Genomic DNA, 21,232 nt, shown 5'->3' on the forward strand with positions numbered 1-21,232 from the left:
CTTCCTACCAGGTGTAGCTACGAGCCAGCGCGTCTGTAGTAATCGCCAGCTGTGCAAACAGCGTCCTAAATCTATTCTTCTCCCCGGTCTGCTTAAGATACAGCGTTGCAAAGAAACTGCCAGCTTGCAGTCTGTTCCTCAGGCTTCAAGTCCGCAAAGTTAATTGAATTCATGTTTTATTAAACTTGCACGTTTTATTGAATCCTGGGTGTTTTTTTTCCTTTTTAAAAATACTTTTAAATGCTTAAAGGCTTTTATTTATTCATATCTTTACATGGTATTGTAAACTAAAGGCTTCAACTAGGATTTTTTTTTTCTCCTCGATGTTTAATTTGCACGCGATAATAATACCAGCGACAAGGAACACAATCCACTCTAGATCCCGGTTTGCCCAGGCGACTAGTAACAGAGTCAGATAACATAGATGGGGCTTCCCTGAAAGAAACAACCGTGTACTCTAAGGGCAAAGATTTAAGCTGAGGCTTAAGTTAAACTTAAACCTAGGTTGCTTGGGTTCTATTAAACTAGCGTTTGCTTAGCAGATCTTCCGAGCTTAGTGCCTTTTCACTAACTGTCGTCATATCATAGTCGTCAGCAGCAGCAGCATCTCAGTTGCTTAACTAATTCCACATTGACTGTCCAAAGTGCCTGGCAATCTCTACCTGTTGTATACCAGGGCCTAGTTACTAGCCCCAACTTCTATACCTCTGAGCCTCCGGGCTTTAATTAGAAGCACCCCACTTCAAACCAAAGGCCGAGGAGCCTAGAGGAGGACATTACCTGCAGACTCCTGTTCCTTGAGCCGCTAAGTAGTCACAGTTAGAACGGAGTGTTTTTGGTCTTGAGAACTGAAGAAAGTTTTAGGGAAATACTAGAAATTTCAAACTGGGGAGATCCAAAGATGTCAATTGTCATCCTTGAAATTATATAATAGCCAATAAATAGGAGGCAAGATTCAGAGAATTAGGCACTGCCACATTCCAGCCTATTAATGTATCAAGAGCACAAATCCATACATGCTGGTTGGTTCTTTTGTCAAACAGACAAAAGCTAGAGTCGTCTGAGGCAATGGGAGCCTCAGTTGAGAAAATGCCTTCACAAGACTGAGCTGTAGGCAAGCCCGTAGGGCATTTTGACAGATGATTGGTGTGGGAAGGTCCAACCCATGGTGGATCCATCCTTGGGTGGGTGGTCCTAGGTTGTGTTATACAACAAGCTGATCAAACCAGTACGTAGCAGTTCCCCTATGGTTTCTGCTCATTTCCTACCTAACATCCCTTGATGTTGGACTGCGTACTGGAACATAGAAGCCAAATAAGCCCTTTCTTCCCCAAAGTTGCTTTTAGTCAGTGTTTTATCGCAGCCACACAAAGTAACTAATTCATCCTAGGTGGGTACCTTCCCACATTCTTTGCCTATATCATGAGTTGCCTTCTGCCTGTGATGAACAAGCCAGCAACTCATATCCCTTAGCAACTCCAGAGTTCTCAAAGGGTTCGCAGACTATCACCTACTCTTGGCCAAAGTTGCAGAACTGCAGCAATGTGAAGGGAAACTTATATGAAGGAAAGCTGCCGTGTGTGTGTGTGTGTGTGTGTATGTGTTTGTATTGTGTATGTGTGTATATGTGTTCATGTGGGTGTATGTGGATGTAGGTGTGTATGTGTGTGTATGTGGTATGTGTACGTGTATATGTGTATGTATATTATGTGTATATGAGTGTATGTATATGTGCGTATGTGTTATGTATATGTGTGTATGTATATGTGTGTATGTATATGTGTGTATTTGTATGTGTGTGTGTTGTAGTGTAATATTTAGAACCTCTCATATAGTAGGTGAGTACTTTACCATTGGCATACCTCCAGCTGTTTATTGCATGTATGTATGTATGTATGTATGTATGTATGTATGTATTTTTTAGACAAGTTCTCCCTAAATTGTCCAGGTTGACCTTGCATGCCCAGGCCACAGAATGAGTTCACTTATGGAATTCTCCTCTGTGTAATTGTGTCAATTAGTCAACAATTGGGATGATGATGATGGTGGTGGTGGTGGTGATAGTGATGGTGGTGGTGACTGTAGATGAAAGATCACCTTTCTTTGAAGGTCAATTTCAAGTTTGGCTAATTCTTCATATAGTTGCTATAAATAGGGGTGAACAGATTTTTGTATGGATGCAAGTTTATTTATAAAGATTTTTTAATGTATGAGTACTCTATCTGTATGTACACCTGCATGCCAGAAGAGGGCCTCAGGTCCCATTATAGATGGTTGTGACCCACCATGTGGTTGTTGGGAATTGAACTCAGTACCTGTGGAAGAGCACTCAAGTGTTCTTAACCTCTGAGCCATCTCTCCAGCCCCAAATTTATTGATATTTTATTTTATATGCATTGTTTTGAGGGTGTCAGATCTCTTGGAACTGAAGTTACAGACAGTTGTGAGCTGCCATGCGGGTGCTGGGAACTATACCCAGGTCCTCTGGAGGAGTAGCCAGTGCTCTTAATTACTGAGCATTCTCTCCGCAAGTTTAAATTCATATGGGTAAATAACAAGAAGAGTGAGTGCTGGATCATATGGTAAGAGCATATTTAATTCTGTGGCATACAGTTTTTACATTCAGGAATTGTATTTATTTGGAATTGCTTTTTATGAAATATATGTGGGAATCAGATGCACCCTCTGCCCCTGTGGGTAGGTATTTATGCTGACAGCACCATTTATCACATGTGGTGCTTAGAAATCGTCATGCACAGACTAAATAATGCAAGGTAAGTCTGGAAGTTAATGCCCCTCCCTGTGTTCCAGACACCTCACCTAATGAAGGGGACAACATTAAGTGGACATGGCACTACTATGAAGGTGTTCTAGTTTCTCTTCTGTTGAGTCACAAAATATCCGGACAAAGAGCCACTTATGAAGAAAGGGTTTATTTTAGCTCCCAGTCCATCAAGTGGAGAAGTCACAGCGGCAGAACTTACATCCCATCCATAGTGAAGAACAGAGAGAAACAAGTCTGCTCAAGCTATCCTTGTCTGCCTGCCCGCCCGCCTGCCTGTCTGCTCCCCGGCCTGCCCACAAGCACTTGCTGGCTCATGCTTGGCGTGATTTCTCCCTGCTCACACAATTCAGGACTTCTACCCATGGTGGCTGGATCTTAACTAAAAAGACAATCCCCACAGACGAGCCCACAGGCCAACTCAATGTAGATAGCCTCACACTAGGGCTCTCTCCCTGATGATTCTAGGTTTTGTGGAATTGACTATTAAAACTGACCAGGACAGAAAGTGAAAGAGACTAAGCTGTTTAGAAAAACCAGAAGAATGGGAGCTAGAGAGACTCTTCTTCCAGAGGTCCTGAGTTCAATTCCCAGCAACCACATGGTGACTCACAACCATCTGTAATGGGATCTGATGCCCTCTTCTGGTGTGTACTTATATGCATAAAATAATTTTTTTTTTTTTTCTTTTTTTTTAAATAAGGAAGGAAAACCCAGATTGAAACAGTCTGTGACCTGACTCAATGAGGAGAACATGATGATTCTCCCTAGTTTTTATTGTTTTGTTTTTGACTAGACGGAGGCAGTGTAGTGGCGTTCGAATTCTGAAAAGGCTCATACCCATAAAATGTAAGTAACAAATCTAACGGGGTTGGGGATTTAGCTCAGTGGGAGAGCGTTTGCCTAGCAAGTGCAAGGCCCTGGGTTTGGTCCTCAGCTCCGGGAAAAAAAAAAAATCTAACTTTATGACATTTTAAAAGTGAAAGGGGCATAACTGGAAAATGTGAAGGAGGAGGAAGAAGAGGGAGAGGGAGAGGAGGATGGGGAGAAGGAGGTGGAGGAGAAGGAGGATCAGCCAGAGTTTGAAGGCAGAACATCTTGAGGACAAAAAAGCTATTCCGTATTATACTATTGAGTTGGTACACATGCAATACAATAAACAAAGAAATAAACAAATCCCTACTTCAGAGCCTACTCAAATATAACAGACATTGGACCTAAGTAGAAAATATAAACTACAAGACAACTTTTAGGATCTCTTTTTTATGTGTATAAGTTTTGACTATATGTGTGCACGAGCACCACATCACGTATGCCTGGTGCCTGCAGAGGACAGAAGAGGGCAGCAGAAACACCCCTCCCTCGGAACTGGAGTTACCAAAGGGTGGAAGCCACCATGTGCACGTTAGGAATTGAACCTGGATTAAACGTGTGTGCTAGGGCTGAGTCACACCACAGCTAGAAACTGGCTTTTCCAGTAAACAACACAATCTCAGGGTTCACAGAGTAATCAAATAGACTGCAACATTTCCCCCCTTTTCATCCAAATAAAAAGGAAAGTTTTTTTTTTAAAAAAAACTCTAGCACGGTAAAAATATCTACAATAATGAAATTATTTCTGCCAACCTTTCTACACTGTCCAACTTGGTTGTATCTGGCAGTCTTAGGATTGAGTATTTTGGGGTTTAAAAAAGTTCTGTGTTCACGTCAGACTCTATGAGCCCAGCAGTTTGAATTTCCTGAGCAGTCGGTAGTCTAAAACTGATCTTTGGGTGGTGTGGCAATTCTGGCTAGGTAGAACACAGCAGTCAGCTCTGTTTGCACAGAACCTGGCAGCAGCAGAAGTATGGAGCAGTTTTTCCCAGTGGTTAGCATCATCACACCAAGGTGGATGTGTTGTTGCAGGGCCCCGCCATCTTCTTGGAGACTCAAAGGTTACTGTTAGGAATGGTAGAAAACTTAGACATTTTAAATGCCTTATTCAGCAGCTCTCAGAAAGGTTTGAGAACCCCAATCTACTAAGTACATCTGAGGTACCCAAACTTTGTTCCTAGTCGCCTGCTTCAGATTCAGACCTGAAAACATTCACACGAACCAGATGAAGCTTATTTTGAGAATTAGTTGGTATTCCGTATGACTGCTAATATCACAAAAGAAAGCTTATGCGTGCATAATGACCTTTTAGATTTTGAAACAATATTTATACATTAGGAATAGTTTTAAAGAGTCAAATGAAAACCAAAAGACTATGAGATTAGTGGCGACAGAATAGTCTCTTATTTTCTGTTTTTTGTTTTTTTTTTCCTGTGTCCCTTACCAGGGCCTGAGACATGAGACAGAGATTTTTGATTTTCCTTTAAGAAGCACGCTTGGGTTTAGAGACAGAGAAAGCCATGCTCCAAGTCCAAAGCCAGATTTAATTTTTAGTTGAATTGGGACCACATAAAGATTATTTGCCGTTATGATAGAAAGCAGCAGAGACAAGCTGGAGGTAATACCACTGGGCCAGCTGACACTCTTTCTTTGGACATTTTCTTCATTATCCTTCCCTTTTCTTGAGATGTTTCACTTGTTTTTTCAAACACAAAAACAAAAAGCAAACAAATGAAAATCATTTCTAGGAATACCAGGCCTATTAGGAAAAAAAGCCACCATTTCTAGGAATGCTGGGCCTACAATCCTTTTTCAAATGTTTACCACAATGAAAACATCTGGCATTTTTGACTTTCCATAAAACTTACTTCTATCAGAGTACCATCATAAACATGAGATCCAATATCAGCCATATTTCTGATCCATTTGTGTAATGGTGCTGACCTTGCCTTTAAAGGTCTAATCACCCCTTTACATTCTGAATTAGCATTTTCAAAAGCCAAAGATTCGATTGTTTTTTTTTTTTACTTAATCTATTTACAGCTGAAGTAAATCCTTGCAAACTCAATAAAGGCTTCTTTTGGACCTTGCATAATTTTAGAAAATGACTCAGAAATTTTCCCCAATTCTTTAACCTTGTCCCAAGCATTTAAAGCTGCTATATGACATAGTGCCAAGATGTGATCATCAGATTCAAGCTGTCTTTGTAATGCAGCCCATTGGCCTTCACTAGCATCTGATTCTGGGTAACAGTAACACTCCAGCCCTGTTTCGTTGTTCTTTGGCTCTAGCTTTCTATTTCCCATGTTTGACATTGTAACTGAAGACCAGACCGGCTTCCCATGATGCTGTTGCCAAATCTTCTTAGTCTTGGGGAATAATTTTGTTCTGAGCTTCCCAAGAACTTAACATCTGTTTCACATAGGGTAAATGCAAACCACAGGAAATGATCTCTTCCTTAAATATTGTCCTAGTTAGGGTTTCTGTTGCTATGAAGAGACACCATGACCAAGGCAATTCTTATAAAGGACAACATTTAATTGGTGCTAGCTTACAGTTTGAGAGGTTCAGTTCATTATCGTTGTGGCAGGAAACACAAAAGAAAACTGTGAAGTGACGTCTCAGTCAGGTGAAAACCTTGCAAACAAAGGTAAGTCTCAGCAATGCTCTCCACTATGTCACAGTACCCCTAAGAATCACAAGGGCATTGCTCACACAGGGCTCCCAAGAATTGCAGGTCATGCCCTCAGAGGTCGCCCTCAGCAGCCTCAGAAGCACAAAGAAGAGAAAGGCTTACTTTGAAGAGGTTTGCATGCATGGCTTTGTCTACTGTAAAAGCAAATGAGACTCAACAGAAGAACTGCAATGTCTTTTAATTATATTGTTAAAATATAACCAATCTGTAACAAAAAGTGCAAAGACAGTAGAAAAATTGAAAACAAACAGAACTTTAGATTCCCAAACCTCTATAAAAAGAAACATTAAAAAAAAACAAAAACCTGAAACATTCACCTGCTAGCAAAAGTTATCTTTCATTTGAAAAGGAAGTGTGATTCAGAGGACAGAAACCTCAGAACCCAGAGAACTGAGCCAAAAGTAACCATTCACAGCCTTTAGCAGTAATGAAGGAGCTGGCCCTGCTGGGTTTCATGTAAACACTGACCAGTGGCAAATGTGTACATCCATTTCCTCCCACCTAGGGGGTGTCTTTAGGAGTTATACCGTGTCTGTTCTAATTATATATGTTAGCATTTTCATCAAGAACTGTACCCAAGGGATAGCAAGATGGCTCAGCAGCTAAAAGCACTTTCCACGCAAACAAGCCTTATAGTCTGAGTTCAATGCCCAGAACCCAAGGTGGGAAGAAAGAACTGAATTCCATAGTTATCTTCTGGTCTCCACACTGATGCTCAGATATGCCCACACTCATAGACACACACACACAGCACACACACACACACACACACACACACACACACACACACAACATACACCCCAAACACAAACACACATACCACACATACACACTCACACACTCAGCACAAACCACACACACACACACACACACACACACACACCACACACACAAACATACACCCCAAACACAAACACACATTCCACACATACGCACACACACACACAGCACATACCACACACCACACACGCACAAACACACACACATACTCAAATACACACACAGCACACAGCATACACACACACCACACACCGTAAGCACAAACACACACCACACACGCAAACATACACACCAAACATAAAACACATGCCACACATACACTCTCACACACACAGCACACACCACACACACAAACATATACCACACACAAACACACATACCACACATACCATATACACCAAACACAAATACACATACTATACATACATAGTCACACACACACACCACACACATATCACACATATTACACACACCATACGCACCACACATATACACTCTTACACACACCACACACGACACACAAACATACACAACACACACACAAAGATATACACCACACACACACATACACACACGCACACACACACACTACACACACGCACACACACGTTTTAGGCCCTTTAGGGCTGTAGATAGCACACAAACAATGTGAAAAGAGGTAGCAGAAACTTTTGGGAAAGGGGTTTGAGACTAATAAGGACAACCTTACAGACTTAGGAGACACAAGACCGGGCTCACAATTCGGGAAACATCAAGACTCACTCAAGACTGTGTTTCTCAGGTTGTAAATGAATGGTTTACTTTAAACGTGCATTTCAGTTCTGTGGTGCGTGGAACATCATATACATCATGGAATATTTCACTACGAAGAAATTCATAGCAACAAACCGATTTCAAACAGAACCCCACCCTCCCATAGCTGCTTTGTCAAAAAAAAAAAAAAAAATTACAGCTGAGTGATTGCAGGGGAAATTCCTCTGAAAGTGCTGTGGTCGTATTCTGAATGTCGTCTTGTTTCATTTGTTTTCTGATACTGGAATTCTAAACCAGAGCCTCCTGCGTACTATGCAGACATTGCAGTACTGAGCAATATTCCAGGTCTTTGGAATTTTTTTCCCCTAAGATCTTGGGATAATTGCATTTAAAACACTTATTGCAGGCTCTTTGGTATTCCTGTACACTAGAACTGGCTTCCAAAGATAGGCAGGCATCGCAGACCATTTGGCTAGTTTGTGGGATTCTTGTTTTATATCTTCAGAGAGAGATAATGCTGATTTTCAACCACTCTTTATTTATTTAAGAATATATTGGTCTGGAGAGATGGCTCAGTGGTCAAGAGCACTGACTGCTCTCCCAGAGGTCCTGAGTTCAATTCCCAGCAACCACATGGTGGCTCACAACCATCTGTAATGAGATCCGATGCCCTCTTCTGGTGTGTCTGAGGACAGCTACAGTGTACTCATATAAATCTAAAAATATGTTTATTATTTAGTGACTTCATAAAATATCATTAGAAAAGAATTTTAGATTTATCTTATGCTTCTGAGTGTATGTCAGCGCACCACATGTGTGCCTGCTACTGCTAGATGTCAGAAGAGGGCATTGAACGCCCTACAACTAGAGCTAGAGCTCGTGAACTGTCATGTGCATGTTAGGAGTCAAGCCCCGGTTCTCTGCAGGAGCTGCTGGGGCTCATGACCACGGAGCCATCTCTCCAGCCTCTATCAAATATATATATCTGATCATATCCAACCAAAGTCCCTCCTCTCACTCCTCACTTCCTCAAAACTTTGTCTTCCCACTGGCATGTGCCCCCTTTTACTTACTTTAATATAACATTTATCAAATATATTTTGCATATGGTTCAAGAGATCACATATGCAAACATTTATTTGTTTACAGAAACCGTGTTTTCTTTGCATTGTTTCAGTTTCTGTACATTTGATGCCGAAGAGATGTTGAAGTACATTTAAATGAGGCTTCTCAAGGGCTGGGGGGCACAGGGCAATTGCTTAATGAGGGTGTGGTCATTGTTACAAAACAGGGGTTCATTGAAGAAATACTGAAAAGTACTTAGGTCACCAAGGTCAGAAACTCATGAGGTCCAGTACCCTCAAGGAGTTCTCCCTCCCTTACCTTGGAAATAACCGACTAAAGACAAACGCAGCCTCTGTATCCACTCCCCAACCCCCCTAGACGCAAGAAGCAGAACAGAGATGTGTTAGCTTGGTTCTGGAAGTAGCGTGTATTAAAGACCGAAGGGAAGACTTGCAGTGATTGGCAGTGAGGTAATTAAACAAGCTCAGGCAAGTCCCGTTCAACCCTTTCCGGTAGTAAAGTAGTCTGAGGTATTCACCTCTTACTTGTCCTAAGAGCAGGCTCGTTGAGAGAGTTTTGTAATCTTGGCACTGGGAGGTGCCTTTTGTTGCTGCGGAACTCTTTCTTCAAACAAGAGAGTCAGAGAGCCCGATTTAAAAACAAAACAAAACAAACAAAAACCCTAGGAAAGCAAGATTGCACTGGTTGTGATGAAGGCAAGACAGAAAGAAAAAGCTATTTAGAAATTTCTAAAAGGTTATCATTGAAGAAAACGTCTTTACTTACATCACAGGCTTAGGCAACACTGAATAGAAGAAAGTAAAGTGTCCCAAATGGACAGATTCTTAGCTGTAAAGAGGGTGTGGATCTTCTGAGATGAGAGTGGAAACCGTGACTTTTACGAAACCAAAAGAGGGCCTCGGTTGGACATTTGAAGATTCATGAATTATGCTCTTTGAAATAATTTCCAGTGCGCACCAGGTGGCGCGCTTGTCCGATGCGTGAAAGAACCTTTGGTTTTCTGATGGATCCAATGGACTCATCTTACGTGTATGAGTTTATGTCTGTGCACCACATGTGTGCCTGCTACTCTCGGAAGTCAGAACAGGGCATTGAACGCCCTGGAACTAGAATCATGAATGGTGGTGAACTGCCATGAGTGTGTTGGGAATCAGATCCGCTCTTGCAGAGGAGTTTTGCATCCTTAGGAAATCTGGTGGGTACCAAGCTCAACACCACAACCACCACTTCTTCTGTGGCTTAACAGCCTTTCTTTTCACTTCCATTTTAACTGTCGAAATGGACTTAACATACGGTACTTTTCAGCAAGAGTGAGGCTCGCTTTCACACATTAAAGTTGCGTAGAGCTCTCCAAGCGGCCTGCCGAGCAGGAAGGCTGTGCGGCTGATGAGCCCATGGCTGGTTTCACTGCTAGGTGAGTACTAAGAAGCACAGGTTCTGGAGCCGGTTTCCTCTTCAGCTAAAAGGACCAGCAAACACACTACCCTAAACAGCACGCCCCTCGCTCCGCCTCCAGCCCGCTCCCTCCGCAGCAGCATTACGCAGGCGCGGCACAGCGTGCGCGGTTGCTAGGCGACGCGGCGGCTCCCGCGCGGTCTCCCTGCGGACCGCGCGAGCCCATCTCAGAGCCGCGGCTTGTAGCGAAGCCAGCAGGTACGGGGCTGGAGGCGACCCACCGGGCCAACCGCCGCCTCTGTGCCCGCGGGGCAAGCTCGCGATGGGAGGCGCAGCCCGCGAGCGCGGGAGGAAGGACGCGGCGCTGCCGGGGGCCGGGCTCCCGCCGCAGCAGCGGAGGTAACGGCGCCCGGGTAGGAGCGGGAGGACTCCTTGCGGGTCTGGGCTGCCTGTCCATCAGGGCGGTGAGCGGGAAGGGAGGGGAAGGGCGGGCGGGACGGCGCGGCCTCGGGAGAGCCGGGGCTGGGACCTGTGCGCAAGACCTGTGAACCGCGCCCTGTTGCTCCGAGAGTCTGCGGAGCCCGCCCTGCCCCTGTGGTGGAAGAGCAGAGACCCAGGACCTTGTTCCCTAAATGCCGCCTGGCTTTGTGGGACCCGCGCATCCGGCCCTGGCTAGGGGAACCCAGTTGGGTCGTTCGCCTCTGGCTGTTGCTCTGCAGATGCGGTGCTGGTCCCTGTGTGTTTCCTCGTGCCGGTCCGGTCCGGAAAATTGCCTTCTGTTATCAAAACACGCTGCCTGAACGTCAATTTTTTTTCTTTTTAGAAGACATTTTAATTTCTTGTGGGTTTTTTAAAAGCCCTCTTTTATTCCTTTAACACTTCTGTTAAACTCCAGAAGTAATTTTATAAGACAGATCTCCAAAGTGACTGGAATAATTAAAGATATTTTTTAAAGGCAATGAAAAATGTTACCTAGTCATGGTTGTGTTCATAGTATATCATCTGAGATGACAACGTGAGCTGGTGACGCGTGTGACTGGGAAGTACGTAGTCTTGGGGAGCAGATAAAATGCATTATTCAAGGTCATCTTGTGGCTTTAGTAAGTCCTGACCCTTGTGTGCCTTCGCAGTGGAGGACCCACAGTGTTAAAAACAGACGCGTTCTGTACTCCTTTGGCATTTTAAACATCCCATATACCAGGAAATGAAGTGGAAACAGGAGAGAGATTCCGAACATTTTGTAACTTAAAGCACCCTGGTGGGTTCCTCTTGGCTGCCTTTTTTCACTAGTTAGGTTAGCTATGTAAGTGGGTGCATAAAATAATAAAGAGAGGTCTGTCTGTTCCTTGCTAGTCTGAGAGTGTAGTTCTTTTTCTTCCCATACCTGTGAGCCTGTTCAGGGGGGGGGGCACAGCTGGGTGCTGATTAAGTTTATTTCTTTCTACGTTTAGGTTTACTATTCAGATTAGCCTTCATTTTCAAGTAATACTAATTGGTGGTCTCATTTTTTTCGAGCAACATTCAGAAAGTAAGATTTGTTGTAACTATTTTGATGACTTATTATTTGTTTGTTAGTTAGAGACGCGTCTCTTTATTATGTAGTTCTGGCTGTCCTGGAACTCACTCTGTAGACCAGGCTGACCTCAAACTTAGAGATCCACCTGCCTCTGCCTCCTGAGTGAGGGGGTTAGAGGAGTGTGCCACCACACCAGCCTGTTGTAACTATTTTAAAATTTGAATCTAGAAATATTTTCCTTCCTTTAAGAAGAAAAGGGAAACGTGTTGGTACAGAGGTGGAACACGACGTGGAGTAGTGTGAGTTTGAGGCCAGTCTGGTCTACATCGCAAGTTTTAGAACAACCAGGGCTACGTAAGAAACCCTGTCTCAGAAAAAAATTAATTTTTAAAATGAAAGAGAAAGACTGGGATTCTTGTCTTCCACTGCTCAACGCCCAGCTTGTTTTTGTGCAGTGTCAGAAAGGGTTAGAAACAGGGCCTGGGGTGTTTTGAAAATGCAAGCTCATTTTGTTTATTTACTGACCGGTTTTATCTGCAACCCGTTCTCCTAGGTTGGGGGATGGTGTCTATGATACCTTCATGATGATAGATGAAACCAAGTGCCCACCCTATACAAACACACTTTGCAATCCCTCTGAAGCACCTGTCTCCAGAAGGCTAAATGTAAGTAAGTAAACGATCCTTGAGGAAGAAGAAATGCTAGTTAATGTTCAGGCATGGCTCTGTATCGATGGCAATACAGACATCCCTTTGTTGTTATGGCGTTGGTTTCTTTTGGTTTTGGGGGGAGTTTATTTTGTTTTTTAAAACAATTATTGTTGGGGTTGGGGATTTGGCTCAGTGGTAGAGTGGTTGCCTAGCAGGCGCAAGGCCCTGCGTTGGGTCCCCAGCTCCGAAAAAAAGAAAAGAAAAAAACAAAACAATTATTGTTTTGACACAGCGTCTCAGTATGTAGTCCTGGCTGGCCTGGATCTCTGTGTAGACCAGGCTGGATTCAAAGTCAGAGAGGTGCCTGCCTCTGTCTCCAGAGTGCTGGGATTAAATGGGTATGTTACCATACCCTGCTGGCTTCGCTTTTGATTTCTCCTGACTTGGGGAAAACAGTTCCTGTGGTTTGAGTTTAGCTTTTGGGAACAGTTTGGATTTGAAATGCACCCTTTCCTTACTCCTTCTACTGGGGTAGGTGTGGCACTTGGGGAGGTACTCTTTTTTTAGGTGATGTTTCTTTTTTATAGCAGATGACATACATAGAGTATTACAAAGGCTTCTTTTAACTGAAGTCACAAGGAAAATAACGTCAGAATTCACAATCAGTTCTGTTTTCCCCCTGTAGACCTGGCAGATCAGTATGTGAAAGACAGCTTTAAAAAAAAAAGGGGGGGACTGGAGAGATGGCTCAGTGGCTAAGAGCACTGACTGCTCTTCCAGAGGTCCTGAGTTCAAATCCCAGCAACCACATGGTGGCTCACAACCATCTGTAATGGGATCTGATGCCCTCTTCTGGTGTGTCTGAACAGCTACAGTGTACTTATAATATGTAATAAATAAATCTTTTTGAAAAAAAACCCTCTTAAATTAAGTTTAAACAATAAACCTGGGTTCACACCCGCCTCCCTCCCCAGACAGGGTTTCTCTGTGTAGCCCTGGTGTCCTGGAACTCACTCTACTCAGAGTGCTGGGGTCAAAGGCTGCACCACCACCTTTTGTCCAGGTTGGGTTTTGACTCATTCAGATCCTTTATGAACTCCAGACCCTTAGCTTTCCGCACTGTTTTGTTTAAGGTAATAATGAAATGAATCCACAGTCCACAGGCATATGCAGAGTAGTGGAGCAGGGTTTGGATACATTCCAAGGCAAGGAGCCTCGGTCTGTGACTCGAAAATATGCTACAATGTGTCATCTGATGAAGCATCTGACTTCCTGGGCCAACTGCCTTGTACTTTTCCTGTGGTTCCTCTTACAACCTACATTTGTTGCTTTGTTCCTTTCTTAGTTTACTCTGGAATTTTACTTTAAAAGTAGTACATTTTATTTGTGCATGTTTTGTGGTGCGTGTGTGTGTGTGTGTGTGTGTGTGTGTGTGTATGACCAGACTTAGCGGCAAGCATCTTTATCTGAGGGGCCCTCTTGTTAGCTTGTAATTGTTTCTAGTTCTTCCCTAGGTTTTACCACTCACAGGGAGGCTAATAATACGACAAGCTTGGTCTAAATGTGTTTGGAAGTCTGGTCACCCTATTTTTAATCTCTTTTGGCGTCCAGTGGGGGTTCTTTCCATCCCTTCGAGTTTATTTCTGTGGTCTCTAAACACCTCAGAAAAATCCAGAGCCATCCCTGTGGTGACCATCCTATTCCCTGGCTCCCTGCTGTCAGTCATCGATACACTGCATTGAAAACCTCCTGCATTTGGGCATCGGGCACAAACCTCATTTAACGTTAGGTCAGAGTCGATCCATGTTGATCTCTATCCTATAGGTCTCTCAAATTGTACTTCAGGATCAAGTGAATTTCTCACTGTATGTTGTTTAGAATGACCGTTACAGGGAAGCCCTAAGGTTTTAGATTCTAATCCAACATGTCATTGCAAGGTCTTTTTTTTTTTTTTAAACCCCTTTATCCACTCTTACTGTGTGTATGATGTAGATGTATGCTCTTTTGTCTTACTCTTTGGGGGTGGGGTCTCTCCGTCAAGAGCTCTCACACATGACCAGCCTTGCTACACAGTTTGCACAGCTGCTTGCTCTGGTTTTGCCTTCTGAAACTGGAATGAGGGTCAGGCTGTCTCCCCACCCAGTGCAAACGCGCTAGCCTCTGCCCTCTTCCCAGCCTCTGTTATTCGCAAACTCGGCTGCAGTGGTACTCTTTGACCCTGTAGGGGTACAATCTCTAATGCTATGGCTCCGTTCGGAGTACCCATCAGTCTTGGCACAGTCGGCCTCAGCACCTCAGCACTTCACAGGGTCCTTTCGCACGCTGAGCTAAGCTGTCAGTCATCACTCTAAAGGCTTTCACTGGACTAAATTCTTTGTCCCAGAGATTTGAGGTCAGGGGCTGGTAGGAGGTAGGAGTTTTTGTTTGGGTGGTCTTAGGTGGGGATTGAACCCAGGACCTCATGCACGGTAGACAGACTGAGGCACATCCTCTCCTCCCAAGGGTAGGTTTTTATATCTGGATTAGGAAATTACTCATTCTGAATTTTCCAGCAGGGTTTTTTTTTTTTTTTTTTTTTTTTTTTAGGGCTCAACTAATATAGCACATTTTATTTAAAACCCAATATGCTTTCCACATTAATGGTACACAACTAATATAGCACATTTTATTTAAAACCCAATATGCTTTCCACATTAATGGTACACATGAAGCATTCTTAAGAAATAAAACATAACTCTTGCGTGATCTGTCTCTTGTACATAATTACGTGGTTAACTTGATACTGTATACATGACTCTTGTTGGTTTCTGTTTGTTTGTTTTGTTGTTGTTCGAGACAGGGTTTCGATGTGTAGCCCTGGCTCTCCTGGAACTCGCTCTATAGACCAGGCTGGCCTCTGACTCAGAGATCTGCCTGCCTCTGCTTCCAGAGTGCTAGGATTAAAGGTGTGCACCACCAGCGCCTGGTTTATATACCTTTCTGATTATCACGATTATAGTCCTAGGCTAGAAATATATATAGCATTTTATAACTACTAACATTTTATATATGAATACTGGTGTCTAATCTAAGACACTGTGACCAAGGCGAGCATTGTGAAGGACTGCATTTCATTGGGGCTGGCTTACAGGTTCAGAGGTTCAGTCCATCATCATCATGGCAACACACACTGCAGCATGTAGACAGTCACTGCTATGTAGCTGAGAGTTCTCCATCTGGATTGACAGGCAGCAGGAAGAGTGACACTGGACCTGGCTTGAGGGCCCACCCCCAGTGACACACTTCCTCCAACAAGGCCACACCTAACAGCGCCACTCCCTTTGGGCCTATGGGGGCCATTTTCATTCAAACCACCACAACTGTAGATTGAGGGAAAAGGGAAAGAGTGTTTTATTACTGGCACAGAAGACTTGGTATATAGTCGATTCTTATAAGGATTTGAGATTTATAAGAAAGGGAAACATGGCAAGGAAAGATTCTTTTGTGTGGCAAAAACCCTTATTGAGATTTCCCCAGTTTGCTGGAGATCTGAGCTGTGATAATCTACAGTGGAACACGTCTGTGCCATCCACTGCCCTGTAAGCCACACTTCAGGAAGGGGCAGGGTGAGGGAAGGCCAGCAGGCACAGGTGAGGGAGAGGACGAAATGAGGTTGGCATCTACAGAAGAACTGGGGGGCAGAGACAGGACAGCCCTGGTTACGTTTCTAGGGACTTTATGAAACCTGGACATGCCCTGTGAAATTCTGGGAAGTGCCAAGGACTTAATTTGCAGAGAGTGCAGATAAGGTCTTTGGAAAGAAAAGCCAGGAGTCAGGAGAGTCCTGGCGTCATTCTTAGTTTTGTTAGAGTGATTCTATGGAAATTAGACCTCTGTTAAATACTTGTTCTTCGTGATGTACTGTGCCTGAGACCCTCTCTTTATCACACACGGGAAGTGAAGGCCTTCAGAGTCAATGCAGCCTTTACCAGGCAGAGAAGTTTCCAGGGGCAGGCACAGGAGCACAGATAACGTCCCACCAGCCCGATGATAACCCTTGAGAGGCGTTCCTTTGCATTAAAGCAGTGGTTTTATGATTAGGCTTGAATATCTCTAGAAAGGTAACATTAAACTGAACAGCAAGCAGAAGGCAACCTTTATGTAAAGGGAGGAATGGGGTTAGGTGTTTTCCATGCAAAAACTTACTGCCGGGCCCTTCTTTGGCCAGATACTTGGCTGATATTTAGTAGAAAGAGCTTTAACATGGATGGAGTCACCACAACAGGAAGAGAAAATCCATGGGGGTGAGGGGGGAGGAAAAGGAAGAGAGAATACAGGAGCATGAGTGGGCCACATTTTGAGAACTTCACATAGCGGTAGCCAGCATTTTTGCATAAGTTTTATAGTTTGTGATAGCCTGTTTTGAATATGGACTCCCACGACTGCTGCAAGTAAGTGTTGTCCACATTTTACACATGAAGAAACAAAAGTTATGCAAAGTTCCAGGTCATAGAGCTTTGAGTAGTACAGCCAGGCCCAGCACTGCCCTTCTGACTTGGTATATCTGAACAGTGCATTCCAAAGAGTTTAGCAGTAAATGTTTAGTTGTATTAAAATTAGATAGTGATTTAAGGAGAAATGACCAAGTTGCATACAGATACTCTTTTTTGGTACATAAATCTAATTAAAACCAAGCCATTGTTCTTTGCCCAGCTCAGCCTTATAGGTAGGTTAAAGTTCTTAAGAGTACCTGGTTTTTAGTACCGAGCCACATAGTGAACAGTAGGTATTCTGTCGTACTGGATAGACAGATGGAAGGAAGGAGGGAACTCATCTCTGATCTGTCTGTCTGTCTTTCCTTTGTGTGGCCCTGGCTGTTCTGGAACTCACTCTGTAGACCAGGCTGGCCTTAAACTTTAAGAGATCTGCCCGTCTGCCTGCCTCTGCCTCCTGAGTGCTGGAGATAAAGGTGTGCACCACCAATGCCCCGCTACATTCCTACTTTCCATTTCTAAAGATGAGCTGGCTCTGTGGGTAAACGCTCTTCCCAGCAAGCCCGAGTCCAGCACCTGGGAGATGTACAGTCGAGGGAGAGAACTAGAAAGCTGTTCTCTGGCCTCCACATGTGCGTCAGGGCACTTGCCCTCCGCCCTTCAAGAAATAATAAGAATCATAACAGTATGAGACTAGTATGATGCTACAGAGAGAAGACTGAAATTGGGTCTTGAAGGCATGTAGGATGAGTGGATGGTGGATGGGGGGGAGGGGACTAAAGAGGTCTTCTGTCTTAGTCAGGGTTTCCATCACTGTGAAGAGACCATGACCAAGGCAACTCTCAAAAAGGACATTCAGTGGGGCTGACTTACAGTTTCAGAGGTTCAGTCCATTATCATCAGGGCAGGAAGCATGGCAGTGTCCAGGCGGGCATGGTGCTAGAAGAGTTGAGAGTTCTACTTTCAAAGGAAGCCAGGAGAAGACTGTCTCCAGGCAGCTAGGAGGAGACTCTCAAAGCCCACCCCCACAGTTCCCCTAACAAGGCCACACCTACTCTAACAAGGCCACACCTCCTAATAGTGGGAGTGGGGATGGGGGAGGCAAGCCAAGCATATTCAAAAAACCATCACAGGCTCTCAGTTCAAAGAATTAAGAGAAGGAATGTAGCTTACTGAAGGGCAGTAAAGAGTGACCCTGGCTAGAACAAAGCTGGCCACATGTCGGAGCTGTGGTGGATGTGTTCAAGGGATCGAAGGATTGATGAAAGGCATCTCCAGAGACTGTTGCTTCTTTTTTATTTCCTATTTGGGGCTTTGCTTTTTCCTCTCTCCCCCCCCCCTCCCTCCGTCCCTCTCCCCTTTTCCCCCTTCCTCTTCTTTTTCTCTTTCTGTTTATCTCTTCTGTGAATGTATGTATGTATGTATGCATGCATGTATGTGACTGTGGTATACTGTGTGGTGTAAGCATATGTGCATATGTATATGTGCACGCCTATGAATTCATGAGTATCTTAGCTAAGGTTTTATTACTGTGAAAAGACACCATGACCAAGGCAACTCTTACAAAGAAAAACATTTAGGTAGGGCTGGTTTACAGGTTCAGAGGTCCATTACGGGAAGCTGGCAGACATGATGCTAGAGAAGGAGCTGAGAGTTTCTAATCTTGATCCAAGGGGAGCAGAAGGGGGCAGGGTACCACACTGATATAACTTGAGCATAGGAGGCCTCAAAGCCTGCCCCCCCACTGTGACACACTTCCTTCAACAAGGCCACACCTCCTAATAGTGCCCCTCCCTATGGGCCAAGCATTCAAACCCATGAGTCTGTAGGGTACGTTCCTCTTGAACCACCATATGGCTGTGTGCATTTCAGAAGCCAGAGGAGACCATCACCTGCCCTGCTCTAATGTTTTCCTCCATATTCCTTTGAGACAGAGTCTGTCAGTAAATCTGGCGCTAGTCTGACTGTCTGTCTCTGTACCCCATAGCCCTGGGCCTCCAGGCACATGGGTAGCTTTTCACATAGGTACTAGGATCTAAACTTACTATGTTCTCATTCTTACCACTGAGCCATCTCTCCAGTCCCTTGCTCGGGTTTTTTAACTTTAAAATAAACATACCAATGTGTGTGGTTGTCGCTTGTTCAGGGAGAAGGCCCCTTCCCCTTCCTCCTGTCTCTCATGCCATTAACCGTGTTCACTCTCTTCTCTCACAGATTACCACTGAGCCATTCACGAGAGGCCACACTCAGCACTTCGTGAATGGGAGTGAGATGAAGGTGGAACAGCTGTTTCAAGAATTTGGCAACAGAAGAACCAGTACTCTCCAGTCCGATGGCATCAGCAACTCTGAAAAGTCCTCTCCTGCTTCTCAGGGGAAAAGTTCCGACAGCCTGGGTACCGTGAAGTGCAGCCTCTCGTCCAGACCATCTAAGGTGCTCCCGCTGACTCCTGAGCAAGCTCTGAAGCAGTACAAGCACCACCTCACTGCCTACGAGAAGCTGGAGATCATCAGCTACCCAGAAATCTACTTCGTGGGCCCGAATGCCAAGAAGCGGCAAGGAGTTATTGGTGGTCCCAATAACGGGGGATACGACGATGCGGACGGGGCCTATATTCACGTGCCTCGAGACCATCTGGCTTACCGCTATGAGGTGCTGAAAATTATTGGCAAGGGTAGTTTTGGACAGGTAGCCCGGGTCTACGATCACAAACTCCGACAGTACGTGGCCCTGAAAATGGTGCGCAACGAGAAGCGCTTTCACCGCCAGGCAGCCGAGGAGATCCGGATTCTGGAGCATCTTAAAAAGCAAGACAAAACTGGGAGCATGAATGTCATCCACATGTTAGAAAGCTTCACCTTCCGGAACCACGTGTGCATGGCCTTTGAGTTGCTAAGCATAGACCTGTACGAGCTCATTAAAAAAAACAAGTTTCAGGGCTTCAGCGTCCAGTTGGTTCGGAAGTTCGCCCAGTCCATCCTGCAGTCCTTGGACGCCCTTCACAAAAATAAGATCATTCACTGTGACCTAAAGCCAGAAAACATTCTCCTGAAGCATCACGGACGGAGCGCGACCAAGGTCATTGACTTTGGGTCCAGCTGTTTCGAGTATCAGAAACTTTACACGTATATCCAGTCCCGTTTCTACAGAGCCCCGGAAATCATCTTGGGGTGCCGCTACAGCACGCCAATTGACATATGGAGTTTTGGTTGCATCCTCGCAGAACTTTTGACAGGACAGCCCCTGTTCCCAGGAGAGGACGAAGGAGACCAGTTGGCCTGCATGATGGAGTTGCTAGGAATGCCACCACAGAAACTTCTGGAGCAATCCAAACGTGCCAAGTACTTTATTAACTCCAAAGGCTTGCCTCGATACTGCTCCGTAACTACCCAGACGGACGGGAGGGTTGTGCTTCTCGGGGGCCGCTCACGCAGGGGTAAAAAGCGAGGCCCACCAGGCAGCAAAGACTGGGCAGCCGCGCTGAAGGGGTGCGATGACTACTTGTTCATAGAGTTTCTGAAAAGGTGCCTTCAGTGGGACCCCTCTGCCCGCCTCACCCCAGCTCAAGCATTAAGACATCCTTGGATTAGCAAGTCTGCACCCAGGCCCCTCACCACGGACAAGGTGTCAGGGAAACGGGTAGTTAATCCTACAAATGCTTTCCAGGGACTGGGCTCCAAGCTGCCTCCAGTCGTTGGAATCGCCAGTAAGCTTAAAGCTAACCTAATGTCCGAAACCAGTGGTAGTATACCTCTGTGCAGTGTATTGCCAAAGCTGATCAGCTAATGGACCACTCAGACTCATACATACGTATTTTTAATTACCTTACAGACATGCAAATGGAAAAAAAAATAATTGAAGCCCATTCACCAATGGATATGTTTTTGTTAGACTTTTTTTTTTTAACAAGGCAGAACATTTTTATATGACTATAAACGAACGCTTCAAGGGCTAATGTCTAACCAGCTTGTATTGGCCATCTGGAGTATACATTAAATGACTTTTTAATAGGTCAGTGCATCGTCCTCATTCCCGTCGGAGGTTCTTCAACCCACGTATTACCCTCTTGGTTTAAATCTCTCTCAAGATAGAAGATACTTTTATGTTTCTAGCTTTTTTTATTTTATGTACATTGGTGGTTCGCATGGATGCCTGTGTTTAGGGTGTCAGATCCTGGAGTTAGACAGTTGTCATCTGCCATGTGGGTGCTGGGAATTGAACCTATGTCTT

At 44.5% G+C, this 21,232-nt stretch overlaps 1 protein-coding gene across 3 annotated transcripts; it reads left to right on the plus strand.

Annotated features, from left to right (window-relative positions):
* The first annotated feature begins 10,574 nt into the window (after window positions 1-10,574).
* Dyrk3 (dual specificity tyrosine phosphorylation regulated kinase 3) lies at window positions 10,575-21,017 on the plus strand. Of its 3 annotated transcripts, none has more exons than XM_032915522.1 (3): window positions 10,575-10,763; window positions 12,434-12,545; window positions 19,217-21,017. In XM_032915522.1, exons 1-3 carry the CDS (start codon window positions 10,687-10,689, stop codon window positions 20,786-20,788), a joined length of 1,761 nt encoding a protein of 586 aa, XP_032771413.1. In that variant the 5' UTR covers window positions 10,575-10,686; the 3' UTR covers window positions 20,789-21,017. The 3 variants fall into 3 exon arrangements, with proteins under 3 accessions (XP_032771413.1, XP_032771414.1, XP_032771415.1); XM_032915523.1 differs by lacking the exon at window positions 10,575-10,763 and adding an exon at window positions 10,764-10,777; XM_032915524.1 differs by lacking the exon at window positions 10,575-10,763 and having other exon boundaries at window positions 12,476-12,549.
* Window positions 21,018-21,232: the final 215 nt, after the last annotated feature.

This window comes from Rattus rattus, chromosome 10, assembly GCF_011064425.1.
Source record: "Rattus rattus isolate New Zealand chromosome 10, Rrattus_CSIRO_v1, whole genome shotgun sequence".
Lineage (NCBI taxonomy): Eukaryota > Metazoa > Chordata > Mammalia > Rodentia > Muridae > Rattus > Rattus rattus.

Excerpts from the sequence above, each read along its gene's own strand:
- Dyrk3 (XM_032915522.1), top strand. The coding sequence starts at position 10,687 with ATGGGAGGCGCAGCCCGCGAGCGCGGGAGGAAGGACGCGGCGCTGCCG. Across the intron at positions 10,764-12,433 it reads CTCCCGCCGCAGCAGCGGAG|GTTGGGGGATGGTGTCTATG; the intron begins GTAACGGCGCCC and ends CCGTTCTCCTAG. Across the intron at positions 12,546-19,216 it reads CTGTCTCCAGAAGGCTAAAT|ATTACCACTGAGCCATTCAC; the intron begins GTAAGTAAGTAA and ends CTTCTCTCACAG.